Source organism: Anser anser, assembly GCF_964211835.1.
Source record: "Anser anser genome assembly, chromosome: 2".
Classification (NCBI taxonomy): domain Eukaryota; kingdom Metazoa; phylum Chordata; class Aves; order Anseriformes; family Anatidae; genus Anser; species Anser anser.
The window spans coordinates 54,937,705-54,958,698 of NC_139721.1; the positions used below are offsets into that span (position 1 = coordinate 54,937,705).

Sequence of the window (20,994 nt, forward strand, 5' to 3'; positions counted from 1 at the left end):
TTCTGCATACTTCATTCCATGAAGATGTCATTATGCTCAGTAGTAATCAGGACAGCTATATTTGCCTCCAGCTTTGATCTTAGTGTGACTTTGTCTTAGCCAACATATATGTATGCCATTAGAAAACCCAGAATGAGTCTTAGGTTAGGGAAACTGGATTTCAAACAAGACAAGGATGTCTGGATACAGAAGACAAATAAAACAAATACATGAAGACCATTTACTACTGGAAATTGTTTACCCTTCAAAAGTCTGCATTTAACTTCATGAACAAGTGGAGGTTTGTTAGATGCAATAACTTCACTTTTCTACTCTTGCAAAGAAGCAAAAATTGTGTTTTTCAAAGTCCTCATCAGTATTCTGAAAAACGCATTCTATTTAAAAACATATAGCAGAAATCATTTGGAAATTTTTAGAAACTATAAAGAGCCAAAAGGAACTAGAATGTCTGACTGAGGTGTGCTCTGAAACATCACAGTGAAAAGCAGTTCTTGAAAGGGTGATATCTATCCAGTTCCTACTCCATTCACTTGTTTTCCCAGCAAAGCTTCCTATTGAATCTGTGAATCACCCTTTTGGCAGGTGCACTTTCATCTTCTGTGACTTTCTGACAAAGCTGTAAGCTATGACCATAAAAACCAAAACAAATATACAAAAAACAACAAATGAACAAACAAAAAACAACCACCACACACACAAAAAAAGGCAACATCAAACAACTTTTGATATCTAACAAAAATCAGAAGAGCAATTTCAATTTTATTTGAAAACAGAAAAAAAAATATCCTTTTATACTCACAGACAGTTGACCTGAGGGGCTGCCAAAGTACCACATTTTATTACTCTATTATGCCGATTGCTAAAAGCTCTCCAGCATGCATTAGTTTAGTATTACATTAATATAGAAAAATAATTGACAATAATAGTAAGTTGTGGTATAAAGCATGAACATATATGATTATATTAACCAAACAAATTAAATGTATTTCTCATATACAGAATTATCAAACAGAATAATTACAGATCTGTTCAGTCTATGAATTTTGCCATCCATAAAAATGGGCTGGAACATTTTTTCTTTGTAAAAATGTATCTGTCAGTTTGGATCCTGGATGAACTGATATTTTAGGAATTGACTTCAGACTAGGATTTGTCTTGTAATTTCCAAGGCCAGGATGGGAAGTAATAATTCTGACTTCCTGCATAACATAGGACACACCATAATTCTTGCATTGAACAAATAACTTGTGGTTGGATTAAAGTTTATAGTTAAGAAAGGCATCCAATCTCAATTTCAAGTGATACCAAATCTTCTATTGCCATACTATTTCCTATAGCATTTAGTTTCTACAATAGTTTTGTCTAGATGAGTTTTCCACATGCTACGTCTTCCTACAATTCTGTGTACTACTTTACATACTACTTTTCACTACACAGCAGACCAGAAGTCATTTTCCTGTATCTTCTCTGAGCTTCCCAGTTTACAGCAACCTCATCCAACAAGGCAGAACATCCATAGTCCACCTCCATCACACTGCACAGCTTTCGCCTGTTTGCATGGCCTAGAGGTTGCACGTGGACACCACCCAGATATCAGAGTAGAAGCCCATATTCACATGTTCATCTAAATATATCCAGGCTTCTTCGGACAGTTTTATGTCAATTAGCAGATAGTTGAAAGCTATTTTATTGCTATTAGACCTGCAGTTTCTGAACTGGTCAGCGCAAAACCTTTATGCACTAACACACAAAACAAAACAAGAAAACAAACAAAGAAAAATCAAGGACAACTAAGCTTTCTTTATTTCCTCCTAACTTACACCTGCTACCTTCCGTCTCTTTTGTCTTCCCAACATGCTAGCCAATTCTATAAAAATGACACTAAGTTCCTCTGAATTTTCTGAAGATGGCTCATTGGTAAGAGGATGTGATGGAGATGGAGGTGGAGATGGAGGGAGGAGAACAGAATCCCACCATGTGACAGGCTTTGGAGGCAGACAAAGAACTCCCAAATACATGGCTACCAATGTTCACCTCAACTGTTTGGAGATTCAGAAAATATAATTTGAATGAAATGAATGTAATATCTTAGTGATTTCTTTAACTTGTATGAAAGACCTTTGGATGAGACTGTAGTAAAATTCTGACCTAGTTTGGCAGCTGTTTCTTTTAGGGACTGGGAACAAAAATTATGTAAATAATGCCACTTTAGTGACAGAAGCAACTGCCTTGCATACAATACTTATGAAAATGCATCAAAATACATCAATATAACAAAAACATTCAAGTTCATAAAGCCTCTAAGGTAATAACTTACAGTGTTTTACAGACTCTACTCTGACTCACTAAGCGGAAGCAAAAGACATGCAACAGCTTTTCTCATGAGCCCAACCTAACCCATGACAATGTGCAAAATGCACATAAAAAATCATTCAGAGCTTTCAATCAAAGAAGACAAGTGATTCACAGTGGCAGGAAAATGTCTTTTATCATGTCCTGTTAATTATGCTTCCTCTGAAGGGTCTGAGAGGGCAGTGGATTCTCCAAAGCCTGCTGAACCTCTGTGGAGTAATTGCTCATGAGTCTGTACATTGCTTTGTTTTTAGTTCTCATACATTCTAGCTGGGCTTGATGTATATTGACAGAAATTGGTTGATTTTGCTCTCAGTTAATTGCCTTCATTGCAAACATAAAAAAGCATAAACCTGTATTCAGATTTGTCAAGCATTTTCCTAAGCACCACCTATTACAAATCATTCTGGTCAGAAACACGAGGCTATGTCAATAAATTAACTGCATATGTTAATATCATGACAAAGCTTTAAATGCTCCCCATTCATGAAAACTAAGGAAAGGAAACAGGATTTTCTGATACCCTAAAAAACTGTAAAAGACTGGAGATAAGGAAGAAACAAACCAAGAGTTCTCCTAATACACTCAACTTTTTGTTTGCATTCTTAAACATTCTTTTTTCAAGGTGATAGGGCCAAAAAAAACCAGAGTGGAATCAGTTGACTGGGAGGGAAAAAGGAAGAAAGGAAATCTGGACAGCTATTGCATGCAATAGGACATCACCTGTTAGATGCCAGAAACTACTGTTTCCGTAGGAGGCAAAGGCAGGATGTCTGAAATCTTGGACCAAATGTGATTCCGCTATCTTTTGTCAAAGGAAGCAATTACAATGTGCATTTTTATTGAGAATTGTGTATTTGTCTTAATTAGCAAGTAAATTTATCCATTAAAGTAGAAACTATCTGGATGATTTAGGCATGAGTGTAAAGTGTTGTAATGCTCTTTTTAAAGACAACCATGAAAATTTCTTTAAGGTTGCTAAATGTAATGTAGTTTTAGTGGATTGGCTGCCTGTTTGTTTAGTTGTCTGGTTTGTTTTTCGTTGGTTGGTTGGTTTGGTGTTTTTTGTTGTTGTTGTTTTTTTTTAGGTGGGTGCATTGATTTGCAAATTCAAGATCTAATATTTTAGCAGCGCTACACCACTGATTTTAGTGGGAAGTTACAACATTGAGAATACAAGCAAGTTATGATCTCACCTCCACAGTTGCTTTGTCAATGAGGAACAGAAAGGTACAGAGACCTGAAAAGAATAGAATAGATCTGAATGGAAATTCTTTTCTAAACTCTCTCATGCAGAGCTGCTACTATGCATACGTATACTGCACCATGAGTTATGCATACTGCAATATAAGATTTAACTTGTACTATAATATAAAATGAAGATGGAATTTGGGAATGGAAAAAATGTATGTTTTTAATATTGTGCTAAGAACACTAACACACTGAATTTTGTTGAAAATTATAAAATTACAGATGATAGTTTATAATTTTCAAGACACATTCACACCTATTTCAAGACTTCTTCATCCAAATATTCCTGTTATTGTGTTCAACATTTTAACATTTGCTCTTTATCCACCATAAACTGGATGTACATTACAAATACTGACTGATTTAAGCAGGAAAGATTACTTCACAGGACTTGCTTCCTGTTTCAGGAAAAGATTTACCATAGACTAATAAAATAAAACAATGATGCAAGTCTGCAACTCTATTTGACATGGTAGCAGACTGGAAATTAAATCCAGAACAGGGCAATGAAGATTACAGTTTGAAGAAAATATCTGCACCAAGCCACTTCAGGAGCTGTATTTCCTGATTTAGTATTTATGATTACAGGAATTTTTGCTATAGCCAGTACTGAATGGTTATTCACAGCAATGGCATCAGAGACTTCTGCCGTGCTGGTCTGGATTTCGGAAATCCATCTTTGTAGAACTTCTGTTGTAGAATTTCTGTTGGGTTTTATGAACTGTCTGAAACTTTATATCATCTGGCTTTATTGCATAGTTACTGCACTCTCCTCACAGAAGGAAAAGGGAGTGCTGACTCGGGCTGGGGTAGGAGAACGGACTATCAAGATGGATTGCCATTTGATTTACTGAGCCCTGAAATGGAGGTGCTAAAAGTGGCCAACCAAGAAAAGAAAAGGAGAGATGAAGAAGAGAAGAAGAAGGAGAAAAGAAGGGGAAAGGGAAGAAGAAAGAAGAGGAGAAGGGAGGGGAGGGGAGTGGAGAAAAAATGAACAACTGAATTTAAATGAAGGAAGGAAGGAAGGAAGGAAAGATTGAACAACAGGAAATTCCTAGAAATGGGGAAAAAAGGTAGCCTTTTTGGGGGGTAGTGGTGTAGAAATCTTCTTTTCCTGGGGAAAAGAGGACAAAGATACAAGGATAAAAGGCAAAACGTCATGTTTCACAAGCCAGGCCTGAAGTTAGGGATTAATGAAGAAGAGTATTTAAAATACAGAAAGGACTGTATTCCAAATCCTAAACAATGCTCGAAGTGTGAACCTGTATTCAAGCTTTGACTTAAAGGAGATACATACTCCCATCAAATTTGTAAACACCCTGGGCAGAAGAAGGGGAGAAGGGTGGAAAGAATAAAAAATAAATAAATTAGAAAACAACAGCAACAAAACACCAAAACAACAACAACAAATATTAAAAAGAAAAAATGAAAAAATGAAAAAAAAAAGAAAAAAGAAAATAAACCCACCACTCTAACACAGACTTTCTAAATGTCAGCAGACTCTTGTTCACTCAAGCTGTCCCGTTGAGTTTTCTGTGTTTGGATGGCAAAGCTACACACAAGTTTTGATCAATAAAATTATACCCATAAGGTCTGTTAAGAGAACCCTGTGAGCCATCCCTGTCCCCCAGCCAGTACCTCATTTGGCTATATGCTGAAAGAAATAAATGCTGTTGGAAAGGACTCAGACAGTCCTGTGGTACCTCCAGGTCCATCCTTGCCTTCCAGAAGCTGGTTACTCTCTAGGCTACATGCCAGGAATTCAGACCATGCTGGGGCTCATGATCACTGATACAACACTTTTATAGAAATAGAAAAATACAGGGAGGAAAGAGTTGGGAAAGTTGGATGAAGTACGTTAAGAATCCCAAAGAATTAGGGTTAAGATGAATGAGAGGTATTTGGCCTCACTTTTTTTTTTTTTAATGGAAAAAAAGAATGAACAGGAAAACTGGCATTTATCTTTCCAAATTGTGTTATACATAAGAATCCACAGAGATGGAGCTGATCTTCCACACCTTCTCCTCAGCTTAGTAGGGCAACTGTGTAGGGAGATACCGCAGACATAGATTTCAGTAAACAGCTGGGTGAAAGTTATTAAATTTATCCACTTCTGAGTAATACAAGCTTTAAAAAGCATTGCAAGTATTTTTAGTGCTTAAAAGACCTAGACCCTGCTTTGATTCAGACTTGGATAATTCAGAACTGGCTAAATGGAACTGTGCCATCTTAACAATAACAAAAAAAATCTGATTGTTTGGGTTGAGAAGAATTATGATAAATTTCAGCTTAACAGTTAATAACTTTTTTGGAAATATCTGAAAACATAAACGAAGACTGGAAGTGTTTTCCTTCAAAGTGTTGCTATCACAACGCTATAATACAGGCGTATATACAGTGAATATAGGCTTGGTGGGTAAGTAGATCATTCTAACTTTTGTTTTAATGTCATCATATTTCTATAACTCTTTAGCAGATGTCTATGCATTTATTTTCTACCAAGTCTTGGTTTCCATAGCTTCTATTGGATCAAAGCTTTTCTGGCAATGACAAAACCAGCCCTGGTATATCTCCCACCCTCTTCTGAACATCGGTGACTTTTCTTTTAAAGGAAAACTAATTTCAAACACACAGCTATTGCATGAGAAACCTCATGAAAAAAAAAAAAAGAAAAAAAAAGTAATTTAAAACTTGTGTGCTAATATCATGCATATAATGAGGACAGAGAAAAATTATGAGCCATTAATCCAGGAAGCTGCAGAGGAGAAAGGATAGCTTTAAGGGTTGTGAATTATATAAAAGCTTGCAAAAACTCCAAATACAACACAAATCTTTATTCTGAGAGAAAAAAAAGGACCATATAAGCAGCCACAATAAAATCACTTTGCTCTCAAGTGAATTAACAACTTTAAAACAGGATGTTAAATCGTATCTGCTACAAAACCTGTTTTTTAAAGTAACCAGATAATGGAATTTTCTCTGAGACTATGTGACTGGAAGCTGTTAAGGACTGGACATCCATTAAAAATGACTGAACTTCAGACTTTCAAATACTTCATATATCTGAAATAAAGCAGCTGCCCTAAGAGGAATTTAAGTCTGAACATAAGGATTTGTGAAATATACCACATTTCATCTAATAATTGAGCTTTGTAGTGACCTCTTCCAAAAGCTCATAGTATGCTTTCATTGCCTTAGAGGCAATAACTTCCCACTGTTATCACTAATAGTAGATGTGGGTCTATTAATGCCTTGTTACTTAGACAAAGCCTATCTTCAAAAGCCTGGCATGAAGAATATTTATCTTATCAGTGGTTTTCCTCTCTGGATCCCCAAACTGTTTCATTAGCCATGGTAGAGCTCAGCAGTGCTCTGAATTTCTGGTGAGTGTTGATCTTGATCTTGACCTTTTCAGTACATCAGTAAACTAGAAAAGCAGTGATGTTGCTGTAGCCTTTGGGGACATCTGCTGGGACTTCCTGAGGTGAACATCTGCTGAGGAAATACCCTGAAGCAGCGCCTCCAGTATCTTTCCCCAGTTCTTTAATCCCAACCTGACAGCTGAGTTGCCGTCAGAGGGAGGACCACCAGGTAGGATGGCAAGAAGGTGAAATGGGGATAACGCTGCAGAAGACATTGCTTTAGGGCCCCTAAAGCTAGAGTCTCTCCATCAGCATGACCCTCTTGCACCAGCAGCTGCAGTGTCACTGCTTTGAAAGCAGCCCTGGGGCCACCAGCCCCTGCCCCAGGAAGGCCACAGCAGGGCCAGACTGCAGCTCCCCACAGGGAGCCCCCACATCTCATAGGGCCCAAGGTATTCAGATACCCCACGCTCATTCCCCTACCACAAACTTGCTTGTGGAGGTATTTTCAAAGCATTCCAGCTACAAACAGGAGGCAATTCAGGAAGCACTAAGGTTGCCACAGAGGCCATGGCCACGAAGGTTTCCCTTTGCCAAAGGGTGAGCCTGGACACCTCAGCACACAGCAAGAGGCACAGCTTAACAACATCCGTCCGTGCCGATTAGTAACTAAGGTTATTGGTTTCTCAAAGTCAGTTGGCAGAGCTGCTGAAGGGACAGGAGAAAACAGTCCGACCTCAGAAAGTATAACCCAGGCAGAGCAGGGCATCTGAAGGGAGGACAGCCTGCTCCCAAAACTCAAACAGGTAGTGCAGCCCACAGACAACCTTCTTGTCCTAAGTTCAGATGCTGGAAGAAGGATGCATTTATGCAGCGAGATCTTTGAGCATAATGCTTCAGCAGGAATCATTTAGGAAAAGCAGACCATGCTCAAATAGCCCTAGTGAGCACCAGCATTTAGCAGGGTGGTGCTACCTGGCCAGAGCGTGCAAGTGACCTGGTACAACAGCCAACCACACAACCACCTGCCTGTTTAAGAGATTTACTGTCAGCTCTTAGAATAATGTATGCAGAAGAACAGAAAATGTTTCAAAATGTAGCTCCACACTCATTTCAACTTCGGGGTAATTTGGTCTGTGATCTAGGAACCTAAGGACAGAGACTGCAGCCAACAACTTTGAGTTTGAGTCCAAGCTCTGACTATCTGGGGGGGTTATGCAATTCATCTAACTTTTCTGTTCAGGAATTTTTCCACCTCTGAAAGGGAAGGATGATACTTTTCAGTCACATTGGGACAGTCTGCTAGGTTCAGTGATGCATGAAGAGGATAAAGAGATTTTCCACTTACTCAGTTGGCAGTGAAACATATTGAAAAAAAAAAAAGCAGTTGATTGAGACCCAAATTAAGAGATTCTGCAGTAGAAAATATGAGCAAAGAAGTGTTTTTCTTATATATAGCAAATATGCTAAGGCAGAAATATAAATTGTGATTCCCACTTATTTTTAGAAAGGAAAGAGGGAAGGGAAGGGAAGGGAAGGGAAGGGAAGGGAAGGGAAGGGAAGGGAAGGGAAGGGAAGGGAAGGGAAGGGAAGGGAAGGGAAGGGAAGAGGAAGGGAAGAGGAAGGGAAGGGAAGAGGAAGGGAAGAGGAAGGGAAGAGGAAGGGAAGAGGAAGGGAAGAGGAAGGGAAGAGGAAGGGAAGAGGAAGGGAAAATAAACAATACGGCATGGGAAAATCCCTAATTAACTAATTGCGCAACCAAAACTGTGCAACACAGCCATTTTTAAATCAGTTGTAAACTGTACCTCATTGGTTCAGTTTTTAAGTTACCACCTTCAGCTAAATGAACATAAGCAAGAGATGAATTGCATCCACTCTGAGTGTTCAGTGTAGCTGTTGTAGACCGCTTCTTGTGCAGACAAAGACTGACTCCCCTGTGTGTGCTTGATGGAGATTAGTCAGGACTGCTTTTTGTACTACCTCTGAGGAATGTGGAATGATTCCTTTGCAAACATTTATAAATTGAGCTGAAAACACAAAGAGTTCCATAAGTGCTAAATATCTATCATCATAATTCCAGGGCATGCCATAGCATGAAAATAAAGGCTGGCAGACAGACCTCAGGAAAACAGTAAAGACAGGCTTGTGGTGCCAAGAGAAGTTTTCTATTTATAATCCATGCCTGCTAATGCCACAAAGCAGTAACAACCTGAATCTGGTAGGAGGGGAGTTCTTATATTTGTTATTTTTCTGTCCTTTTTTTTTTTTTTTTTTTCCCCAGGCATTTGATTAGTGATCATAGTAGGCAGACCTGTGCTCTTTCAAAGCAAAGAAAATTACAGGGTCACTTCTTCACAGGCATTACTTGCATGTCCACACAGGGACAAGTGGACAGGCAGGGAACATTCCCTGTGACAGGCAGGGAACCTGTATTCAAACCTGAGTGTGAGTGTGGAAATCGTAAGATGCATAGTGTGTAAGGTGAGATCCATCTCTTGCTGACTGTGAACAGGGCTTCTTTTAGTACAGAGGTGTGTTGGGCCCAAGTTGTCTGAGTGGGTGCAAAAGTGGGAAGGCTCTGTGATGAGTGATTGCACACCCAGTTCAGTCAAACAGGCAAATTTGTCGTGGCACAGTGGCACTCCTAAAATCTTTGTCACCTCTCTCCATTCCTTCTACCTCAACATCTCAATGAATCTGAAGAAGCAGGCACCTTCTGCTCTTCTTACATTAATGCACAGCTATCTGGGGGCAGAAGACAGCAAAGAAGTGGCAACTTGCCAGCATTATGTCATGCAATGGTGACTGATTTTATGTTTGCAGTCTAAGTTAGGTTTCCGGATACAGTACATGTTGTTGGGAATGCCAAGACTCCCCCCTCTGCACTAACGAGAACCAACAAGGGAAAACCTGTCTCTCCTGTGTGCAGAACGTTGTTTTTGAAAGTACATCTGGTCTACATCCCTTGGTGTCTTTACAAGGCCTTAGCGTGCCTTTTGGTTTTCATCCCTTTCCTAGTCAAAGGGAAGACAGAGAGAAGTCAATCACCTGCAGTGCAACACCAGTACCATGAATAAAGTTGTGCCTGCTTCTACTGAGGCTGAATTTGGCACTTGGTGTGGGGCAAGGGTTACGGTGAATGCCAACGGCTCCACTGTGAGGATGGAGAGCCACTGCACAGACTGCCAGAAAAATTTCTGCAGTCTACTTACTAGTTCATCTGTTGCTTTTCCTAGAGAGTTTCAGACATGCCGTAAATCCTGGCACAAACAAGAATTTGCTGATTTTAAGGAACTATGGTATGCACTGAAAAGAGATGGGTATTAATAACCAAGTGAAAATCAGCAAGGGCTACAAATTCTCCCTAGTAAAACTGGTAAGTTTACACTGATTTCCCTGTTGTCACTACTGGACTTCCACCAAAAACTGAGCTAACAATTTTAACTCAATGCTGAGTACAACTCTGCTATAAAGCAAGCACAGCATGCACATCTATTACATGCCCACTAATAAGCAAATCTCCAAGGATTTTCTTCTGAATAAGCACTGAAAGAGGTGAACTCATTTTGGATGAACCTCTGAGTGCCTGTGTGGCAGACACGAAGCTGGAAATCTCACAGGACTGAGCAGGTTTGCAATACCTCCAAGACTTTCTTGCTGCACCTGACTGGGAACACCACCAGTGGTTCTCCTGTTGCATTTGGATTTTCTAGACAGTACTATTGGGACGGCTAACAGTGAGAAACTCAGAACAGGCAAAAATTAAATTATTTTTCAGTCTCGTAAAAAGATAATTTTGAAATGAAATCCTGAGCCAGATTCAGTAAATAGGACCCTTTCTTTGTCAGTCACCTTGAGCAGTTTTTGATATAACCCACACCAGCCTGTTCCAGTGAAGTAAAACACTGAAAAGGAATGAAAGAATATTAAGGTATGTTAGGAACCAGTACTTCTTCCTCATAGGAAGACGAAACAAACTTAATGGAGAAGTTTAGAAGACTTCCTATGAATTTTCCATTATTCCTTTTTTTAACTCTTATTTGCAACTCTTTTGCTGTGCTGTCATTACTTCAGGTAACGACTCATCATCCCTGGCTATAGGTGTCCTGTAAATGATGTAGAGGATAGTATTGCTAATCCACCTATTTCAGAGCAGCCTGTTGTTACTAGATATCAATAAAAATAAAATTTCTTCACTAGGTTTATGCAACTTCACTTGCCATTTTATTTACCTTCCTTGTTCAGTGAAGTAGGGGCTAGACAGCCCATTCAAAGTTCAAAGCCTCATGGGGAATTTGCACAGCCCATGAGCATAGGGATGAAAACCTTGTAATTTCTGGTGAGAAGAGACTGAAGAGAAATACTGCTAACTTCATCTGTTGAAGTGAATGGGATCAAGGGTGGCAACACTGTTTCACGTTCATAGATCGCATTCAACAAGTAATGAAACAGCATAAAGAAGATGTTAACTAGATCACTGAATACAAAAGACAGCTTTAAAACCAGTTATTGAACTATGTGAAAATGAACCTATAGTCCCCAGCCTTTTAGATGAAAATGCTGTTTGCAGTTTTAAAGCCAGTCGACCTTTAAACACACTTTGGACAGACTCTTCCTATGGGGATCCCTTCTGAGAGGGGTCTGCATGTGCTGGGCTCTCTGGTATCTTCAGAGGAGCAGAGGGGGTCAAAAGCCAAGAGGTAACCTGTACTGTGAAGCTTGTATTGCAGTCAGGAAACCAAATGTGTGGAGGAGTAAATCAGACATATGATACATGCTACAGAACTGTCCCCTTGCTATGGGTTTGCATCCTTCACCTTCTTTAAAAGAAAGAAAATCTGACATGAAAATTAAATGGGTTTTATGAAACAAAATGAGCTTTGAACCTCACAGATTTTGTTATGTGTAAAGATGGGTGAACTCTGCTGTAAAATCTCCAAATCAGCAAAATTGCTATGCCGTTGATGGGATTTCTTTGCAATTCACTAGCTCAGCCTGCAGCTGAGCCAGGCAGCGATGCACAGCAGCAGGACAGTGGAAGCTCCAAGTGGGACTGCCTCTAGCTGCAAGAGCACAGAGAGGAGCAGGACTGCAGCACCTTTCACTGTGCAGTCAGGATTACCCCCACCATGGGTCTCCTGCATTGCTAATTAACAGAGAACCATCACGTCTGTATGGCTGAGATTTCACTTTTTCCTATTCTGAACTACAGTTCAGGTAGTTCATAATGAAAAGTGCTTCTGAAGGTGAGCGGTAATTGACTTTTTACTTGGGGATTTAGCAAAAGTTTGCACCCTCCCTTTTTTATTTTTATTTTATTTTTATAAACTGTATTTTTTACTTGTAGAAGAATAACTCATTTTCCCAAGGTTTTCCCATGGACACATTGTGAAAATTTTCTGTGAGTGACAGACATCTGAAGCATTATAACAATGAAATTTATGGGAACAAATATAAATGATTCCTCAGAGCTGCCTAAATCTAAGACAGTACTCCTTGTCCCTTCTTTTTTTCATGTTAACCAAATGGGCTTGGGCTTTCATTGGGAGGGAGGGCAGATAACAGGCAGGGCAGGCATAAATGAAGATATAATAATGAGTTTCAGCACTTGGTTTCAAGTGCTTTAAGAGCAGCTATTTTTTCCTAGTATTCTGTTTCTGCCTCCATCAGCAACTGACTGTTGAAATGGAAATGCTCCAGGTCATAGAGAACTTTCCCACTTCCCTAGGACTCCCATTAAGTCCACTCATTCCACATTATGCCTGTCTGTCTGGGTCCACGGGAAGAATGTAAAGCATCTCCACCTTCCAAAACACGCCCAGTTCTTACTGTTCCAGTAAATAAAAGTCTGAATTCAGAAATCCAGGGTATGATTCGTGGGAATATTTTAAGACAAAGACCCTGGTCACTACACTGACTGAAACTGGGTTATGTGGTCTTCTTTACCAATCAAAAAGAAATGGCATCAGCTGAAAACCTAGCTTAAAATAAAAAATAAAAAATAAGCAACTCCAAAAAAGTTTCCCTAGAGGATGTCCCAGTTTTCACCTTGAACTTACCTAAAAACCCTCTTTATGTAGCTACATTAATTGAGTAACAGCAATATCAACAATTTTTCAGATTTTAAGATATAGTTTATCTTGTGTATATTTAAAATAGATTTCATTATAAATTGAAGCCATCAAGAACTGTTACAGATCTCCTCCTCCAAGCTTTCTTGTTCTTGTTCTGATTTTTTCCCCATCTTAATCCTGTTGTATTGCTCTACTTTGTTGTAACGAACAGTCTCAACTGTCCACTCATTGTTATCTGCCATGGTTGCTCATGAGATTGGAGTCTGGTTTTCAGAAATAAAGTTTGTGCAGTTGCGCTGCCCATGCACAAGGGCTTTTATATATGACCTTTTCCTAATGAAATCCGGTCAGCTTCAATTATATCTGACAAAAAAGTAACAGTTTTCTCAATCTTATGAAAATCTAAGCTCTTTTTCTTTTTGAAAAAAATAGTATCCCTGTAGAGAGGAGACAAATGCTCCTACCAAAGGAAAGGCTAGTGAACGTACCCATCCCACATTAAACAAAAGCAAACACATGGGAAAGATTGTCTCAACTGTGGCAGTCTTTGAATATTTTTGGACACCAGATATAGATTATTAGGTAGTTAATATGAAACTATATTATAATGAGGACTCTAAAGGTTCAGCTGATAGAAAATGGACTGTTTACTGTGTAGTACAGAAGTGTTTTCTAACATTATATTGAGAAACTTGCTTTGTATAGTGCACAAAAACCTTGGATAAAACATCCTTTGCAGAATCACACAATTCAGAGCTGCACTTGCCCTGGGCTACCTCATAGTTTAGAAAGTGATTACAATAATAGCAAGGATGATTGCTGTCTTTTGTCAACAGTAATCTGAACTTGCATTTCTAAGCTGTTAACAGAATCATTCAATTCCTTTGCAAGATAATTAAAAAATATACAGATAATGAAACTGAAGATAAAGCTCTAAGAAAGCACATAAACTAAAGCCTTCTAAGTGGTATTAACAGTCTCCTATGCTGTGGTGCATTACATAGCTAATATGAAATTCAGCTGCAAAACTCTCATAAGAATAACATCGATTAGCTAAGTTCTGCAAGAGAGAAATCCTTGTTCTCAAACCCAAACCAATCAGAGTGACAAAAGCAGTGGCCAGCACGCCATGGTTTGGAACTCACTCTGCAAGCACAAAGTGTGCCTTTGCTGACAGAGGAAGATGGAAATGGAACAAGGGCAGAGCAGTATCCTTGTACTGCACATCTCCAGAGGTCTGTGCACTTGCAGTGGGTGTTGTAGTGCCATGGTGGTAAGTGACTGAAAAAAAATCAGTCAGAAGGCACAAAAGCTGTCCCAGCCAAAGGGCAGCTTAATATAAGATACATAAATGAACTTCAAACACTCTGTCTTACCAAAGCTTGTTACTAATCATCACCACAAACCCTATTTAAAAATCCTCTCCTTGAAGAGATTTATAGGCACCCTTCAGAACAAAATTTCCTGTTGAAAAGACAGCCTTAGATTAGACTTTCCCATTCAGATTGCAATGAAGCTATCAGCTGTGTAATTCCAAATTCCCATTCACTTAAAGAAGTTGTGAAGTAATGTCCTACTGTCAAGTGGCTGACACTCCCTGGACTTCCAGGTTTGCCTCACTTCATAAGCGTGATGACTTCCCACAGATGACACCATTTTTACTTTTTCAAACATTACTTGCCTGAAAACTAAACACCATGTAAGACAGATCTAAAACTCTAAGAAAGCACATAGGTTTTAACTTACATCTGATTACTGGATCTTGAAACAAACACACTCACAAACAAAGTTTTGGACAGGAATAACTTTACTAACTCAGGATAAACTTCATACCACTGCACTGATCTTATTTCTTCATGTTGGCAAGGCCTTATCATTGCCCTAATTACATCCTTTTTGCCAAAATAAACATCATCAGGAAGAAAGGAGGCAGCAATCTGAAAAATGGCAAACATTATTGCATATTTTTTCAGGCTGTAACACCGTGTACATAATTTCCAAAGTCATTTTAGCTCATTGACTTGTTTTTATTAAATCAGGTGAAATGAATTTTATGGCAGAAATATGATATTTTCAGAATTTTGTTTTAAATGGATGCTTCTTGCTATTGTTTTCCCACCTCTGCAAATCACCAATCGGCAACAGAGCAGCAAGTCAACACAGAAGGTCAATATTTTAAATGGGGATATAGAAGGAGCGCGAACACTTTATTTGGCAGAGGTGGGTTAGCATATAACCAGTGTTAACTTAAGCAACTAGATAACACCTAACGGAGAGGCCAGTTTGGCCTTATTGACACCAGTCCCCCTGAGCCATTTAGGACCACTCTTTCCAAGGCAGTCAGGGCATTGCCTTGAATGACAGCTACTCACTTCTCTACTATGGGCTGGTCTGCAGAAGAAAGACTGTAAGCAGCAGAGGAAGCTTCATAAAAGCTCACCACTAGTGTGCCTATCCCTGACACATCGGCTATACTTCAGATTTTCAGTACCCTATATATTCTTCAATCTGCAGACTCCATTGCACACTGGATGGCATTTAAGTGTGTGTTTGTGCTTATGTCATTTCTGTATGTCCATAGCAAAACCAGAAAGTCACTATAGTAGATTTCAAACTTTGTAGAAGAAGATCAGTGTCTTTACGTTTGATAACAGCAATAAGGCAAATACATAGGGCTGTGTTATCACAATATCCTATTGCAGGGCAGCGGTGGAGGTAGTTTGCTTACAGAATCCCATAAGGTTCCAGGGCAAAACATCTAAGTTCACCAGAGGGGATATATTTCCCTGGTTTTATTTCAGACCACCCCCTTTCAAGAAAACTACTTTCCTCTGGTGACACTGTTCAGTCACTTCTTGCAGTCACAACTGCTGAATTTTGAGTGGAAGCATTTTTAAAAGGAAGAAGCAGCACAAGCATGATGCAAACCTAAGCTGGAAAATATTAACTTGAGAATTTTCCAGCTTGTTTACGTATAATTTAACAATCTAGTCTGAAATCAATCGACACAGTGGTGAACTGAATGCATAAGTATTCAGAGACAACACTTTTTTTGTGGAGCAGAAACAACTTGCACATTTCTTACAAACCTGAGGTCTCAAACCCAGAAATACCAATCTTAGCCTTATGCTCTGCAAAGAGAAAAAATATACACCAATAGCCCAACAGCAGTAATTTTCACATCTGTCTTTGCATCCGAGGAGAGTTTAGCCTGGGGGACAAGCCCTCAAAACTTCCCAGAGAAATAAAAGCCCTTCTTTATGTTTCCTTTCCCCTTCATTTACAGATAAAGGTCTATTTATAATGGCCCTAAAGCTAACACATGCAATTACATGTACCTGTTGCAAATTTTTGCATACAGTGAATATTTTTCAACTAAATAAGGAGAGTTCATACAGCTAAGTATAAGAACAATCTTTTGTTCTCCTTTTGCAAAAAACAGGCAATAGCATGTTCTGGGTGAGAATAGCAGAGAAAAATACTGAGAATCAGATTCTTTTCTCAGCATATAATTTACCCATGAAAGCCACCCACTAATATTAAAGGGAACTCTGAATATTTAGCTTCACTTTAAACCAAGATGGTAGATAAAATAGCAAGGTATCAAATTTCTTCTAGGATGAGAAATGCTAAAATACTTTTTCTGTACCATTCCAGTATGTGTCTCTCATTTTCCTCTCCTCCAGCCTCTGCTTACATCCGAGTCCTACTCTAATCATTAAAAACCTTATTAGTGGCTTTTCTGACACTCAGATTTGCAACCTCCAAGCACTGGTAACACCTGTCTTGATGCTCTTCAATCACATCTCCCTAAAAGCAGATCAAAGAAAATTCACACACAAACCACGAGTAAAGAAAGAATATAATCACTACACCTCCTGTTGAAGTCACGTTCCAATACAATTTCCTATGTAATTTAGAACATCAGTTCTTCATGTTATATGTATAAAAGACAGTACACAACAGTACCATTTCAAGAGGAAGTCAACAACAAGATTACATGATTTTTGCTTACAAAAACTAGCAAGATCAATAAATGTTCCAAAGCCCAACATGAGAATTTTTTTTATCCACACTCTGAAGGTGCTTCAGTGAAGATAATTTTTTTGCAATCTTACTTTTCATTTCAAAAAATAGTGACTAATACAAACTGCTATATTTTCACTGAATGAAATTTAATCATAATCTGTAAAATTTACAAAAATAACCTAACATAGGAACTAAGCTTGAGACTAAATTAATTGAAAATTAAAGGAAGTTAAAATTAATAACAAAAATATTAAAATGAAGAAAAGAACTTTTACAAATGATGCATCTGAAGATTTTTTATAGCAAAAATGTTGTGAAACATACTTCCTCTCCAGATAAAGTTTTACTGCTGTCTGGTGATAAAACATTGTGAGATGATAACTTCATATGTAGATAGATAAGAATTTTTGTTTCTTTATTAATACACAGAGAAAGTAACATGAAGATTTTAGGGAAGTTGTGAGTATTTTAGCAACTCAGAACTGCTAGAAATCATCCATTCTCCTATATTGACCTCTAGGTGGCACAAAAGAACGTAAACGAAGTAGACCTTTTCTGATTTTCCAGGTAATGCTATGCCCTCCAAAATCAGCCTCCTCCAGTCAGCAATTCCAACATCACAGAACACACATTTATTAATCTGTACTAAATAAAATGTCAAAATAAATATTAAAGTACCAACTACTGTAGCTAAGCAGCTCATTTTTACTGCTCTTAATGAAGTACACTGAGATATAAATCATTAATTGATTCACCCCGGTACGTCTGATATCCCTTCACTTTCAACTTATAATACTTATAAGGAACAATAGGCTTACTAGAAATAAAAATAAGTTTTATACTTAATTTAATTTAAGGAAACACTACAGGACTATAAACACATACCATTAAAACAATTTGCAGTCATAATTCAGCAGGAAAAAAAATAGTAAGGAATAAAACACATCCATTACTTCATCTTCTTTTAGACTTCAGTATAAAAGCACATAAAAAAATTAAAGGGTCGGCAAAGTCACATCCATTCAATATTTACTGCGGCAGTAACTAGAAATTAATTTGCTTTTTGACCCAGAAGTGATGCAGCTGTTGGTATGAACATAAGATCAGCATGTTCTGCATGACCACAGAGAATTTTTATATTAACAGTCTAGTATTATGCACAGCAGATGAAGTACCACAGCAGCCCTCAGTCTCTGCACACAAGGATGGTGCCACACATTCATTTTGCCTCAGTTAAGACACTACTATGTTAGACCTCAGAATATTTCTTTTCCTCTAACAAAAATGTACATGCATACACTGCCTTTGCATCAATACTGCCACTGGTTTCCTTTATCTCCTGTCTTAGTCAAATCCTTCTCACTCACATTTGAGCCTCACTAAAATAAAAAATAAAAAAAATATAAAATAATAATAATAAAATCACCTTGCCCTCCTAACCTGCCCCAGCCCTCTGTATACAATTGCCCAGACAGGACTGTCACCATTGTATCATCCAAAATATTCAGCCTGTTTTGCTTCCACTCTTCAAAGACTGAACATGATGTTTCCCAAAGTTACACAGAAAACTTGTCAAAGCATTATGTGGAAGACCATCCGCATCGACATGTGGTAACAGAGCATTGCATCATATGTCCACAACTAAACAAGAAAGGGATTTCTCTCACCTGGCGTAGAAATCTTTTGGTGGAACAACCTCCTGGAAGAACTGTAGCTGGTACAGATAAAGTCCAATTATGTGCCCCGCACTGAATATAGCCATTAATACACACAGACAGCTGAATATCAGCGGATCAAATACTTGGCAACAGGACCACCATGTGCACAGGCCCAAAAATACAATGAAATACACAGCTGAGGTCAAAGATGGCACCATCATACCTGTCAAACAAAAATGTGAAGGGTTGGAAAAGTGTGGGAAACACCAGCATTTAGTTAATACTTATGTCTGACAAGCGTATTAAACAACTTAATCTAGTTAGGTTTATGCTAATTATTAGAATTAGCTCTTAAGACTCCTGTTAGCTGGGAGACTAAAAGGATCTTTTTCTTTTTTTTTTTTTTTTTTCTTGATTCACTTATTCTGTACCTTTGTTGCTCCAAGATGAAATCTTCTCTCACATTTGTAAAGATGTTTTGCAAAGCATGGAGAAAGCCAGAAATGTGGCCGCAAGGCCAGCCAATGGAGACACTGTGCCTGAGAGCACTGGCATATTGGATTTCAAAATGAACTGCAAGTACAAGATGCTACAATTGCATGATGGATGAACAGTGAAAAGCCTTGTCATATAAATCTTGAGATATCTTGAGTTACTAAAAATGAAAAAAACCTGATACATATACTGAAAATAAAAGGTATCTAGAAAATATTCAGTAGATTTTTTATTCTTTTGACTTTTTAACTCATAGAAACTTGTAATTTGCATATGAAAAGTACTCTGCTGTCTTACCTATGTATATTGATTTTGCTCTTACACAAGTAACAAGAGTATTTCACTTGTGAAAATGTCTGATTGGTGAAGGAGATCTGATGCTCTGTATGTATCCCACAAAAGAAATGATGAAGCAGGAAAGATATACACGTCCAGGAGTGGAAACCAGGAGAAAATGATATAGACAGCTTTCATCCAGCTTAGCAGTTTAGTGCTGTCACTGAAGTAACAGTACTGAAGCTAAGAGAACTATGTAGGGATGGCTGCCCCCACTTATTTTTAACTTCTTTACTAGTGCATCTGAACGCTGCCTTCCTTCAGGACAGATCTGCAGGTTCCCGGTGCCCCGTGGCTCCGGTATGGCCACAGCTGTGTATGCTCCAGGGGTCAGGGTCAGTCCCTGACCGACTTATGACATGCCCAAATGGTAGCCCCAAACATTTCTGTCCCCAGCCTTTATGGAGCAGAGTCCTTGCAAGTCCTTGCAAGGCAGCAGGGGACAGAAAGGGTCTCAGAAGGCAGGGGGCTTCGCTCTGGAATTTAATGGCAGAAATTGTCAAAAGCTGGCCACAAGCATGGGATGCTGGGCAAAATGTGTACTATAAGGATCCTTACCCATGGTAAATTTGCTTGAGTTTCATTCTTGCAACCTTTTACATCATGCTTCAGACCATGTCTTTAGCCTAGGGTGTTTGTTTCTGCTCTGGCATATAATCTGCTGGCTTTTCCATAGGCTTGCAGTTTTAAAAGCATGACAGAACCGCAGGGATCATCTATTCTGACTGTCTCAGTAACGCAGGATATACAATTTTACCCAGTAATTTCTGCCTCAAGCCTATAGCTATATCTTTTCTTCCTTCAAAGAGATACTTTGTCTTAATTTAAACACTTTAGGAGAAGGAGAATATGCGATATCCGTAAATAAGTTGTTTATAATGGCAAATTACTCTGGCTGTGAAAAATTCAAAATTTATTTCCGGTCTCAAATTGTTTTAACTATTGGATCACATTATAACTTCTGCTAGATTAAATGTCTGCCACAAATATGTAGGTTCTTTGTACCCTTGTCAGTACTTTAAGACTGCAATCAAACCATCATTCGTATATATATATTTTTTTTTTCTTGGCACAGTGAATAAGGAAGTATTTAACTAATTAAGCTTGAGGTCTCTCTCTGGAATATAGGCTTCCCAGACCTCAAGCTCTTTTTGTAACTTTCCTTTGAACACCTCCCAGTCCTCAGTGTGTTTTGGAATTACGCAGACAAGTTGCCCAATGCCACCCTGAAGAAAATGCCTCCTACCACTTGTGTGTGATACTTCTGCTTCGTCCTCCATGGGTTATGTTTTGTTTATACTCATGCAACTTAAGAAAGGCACTGAAATAATTTTCATTTGCCTATACCTGTTAGCCATTCTTTTTCATGGCATCTCCCTTCCCTGATGTCATTCTCCACAGTGATCCACATAGCCTATTTTTTCCCCTTTTTAGATT

The 20,994-nt window shown here is 38.5% G+C and overlaps 1 protein-coding gene across 9 annotated transcripts in view; it reads right to left on the minus strand.

Annotated features, from left to right (window-relative positions):
• Positions 1-20,994, minus strand: part of PIEZO2 (piezo type mechanosensitive ion channel component 2) — a 320,203-nt gene that overhangs the window by 107,606 nt on the left and 191,603 nt on the right. For all 9 annotated transcript variants that reach the window (XM_083826665.1, XM_083826663.1, XM_083826662.1 and 6 more), the window contains one exon: positions 18,736-18,949. In XM_083826665.1, the coding sequence (XP_083682791.1) occupies positions 18,736-18,949 (214 nt within the window). The remainder of the gene's footprint in view (positions 1-18,735; positions 18,950-20,994) is intronic.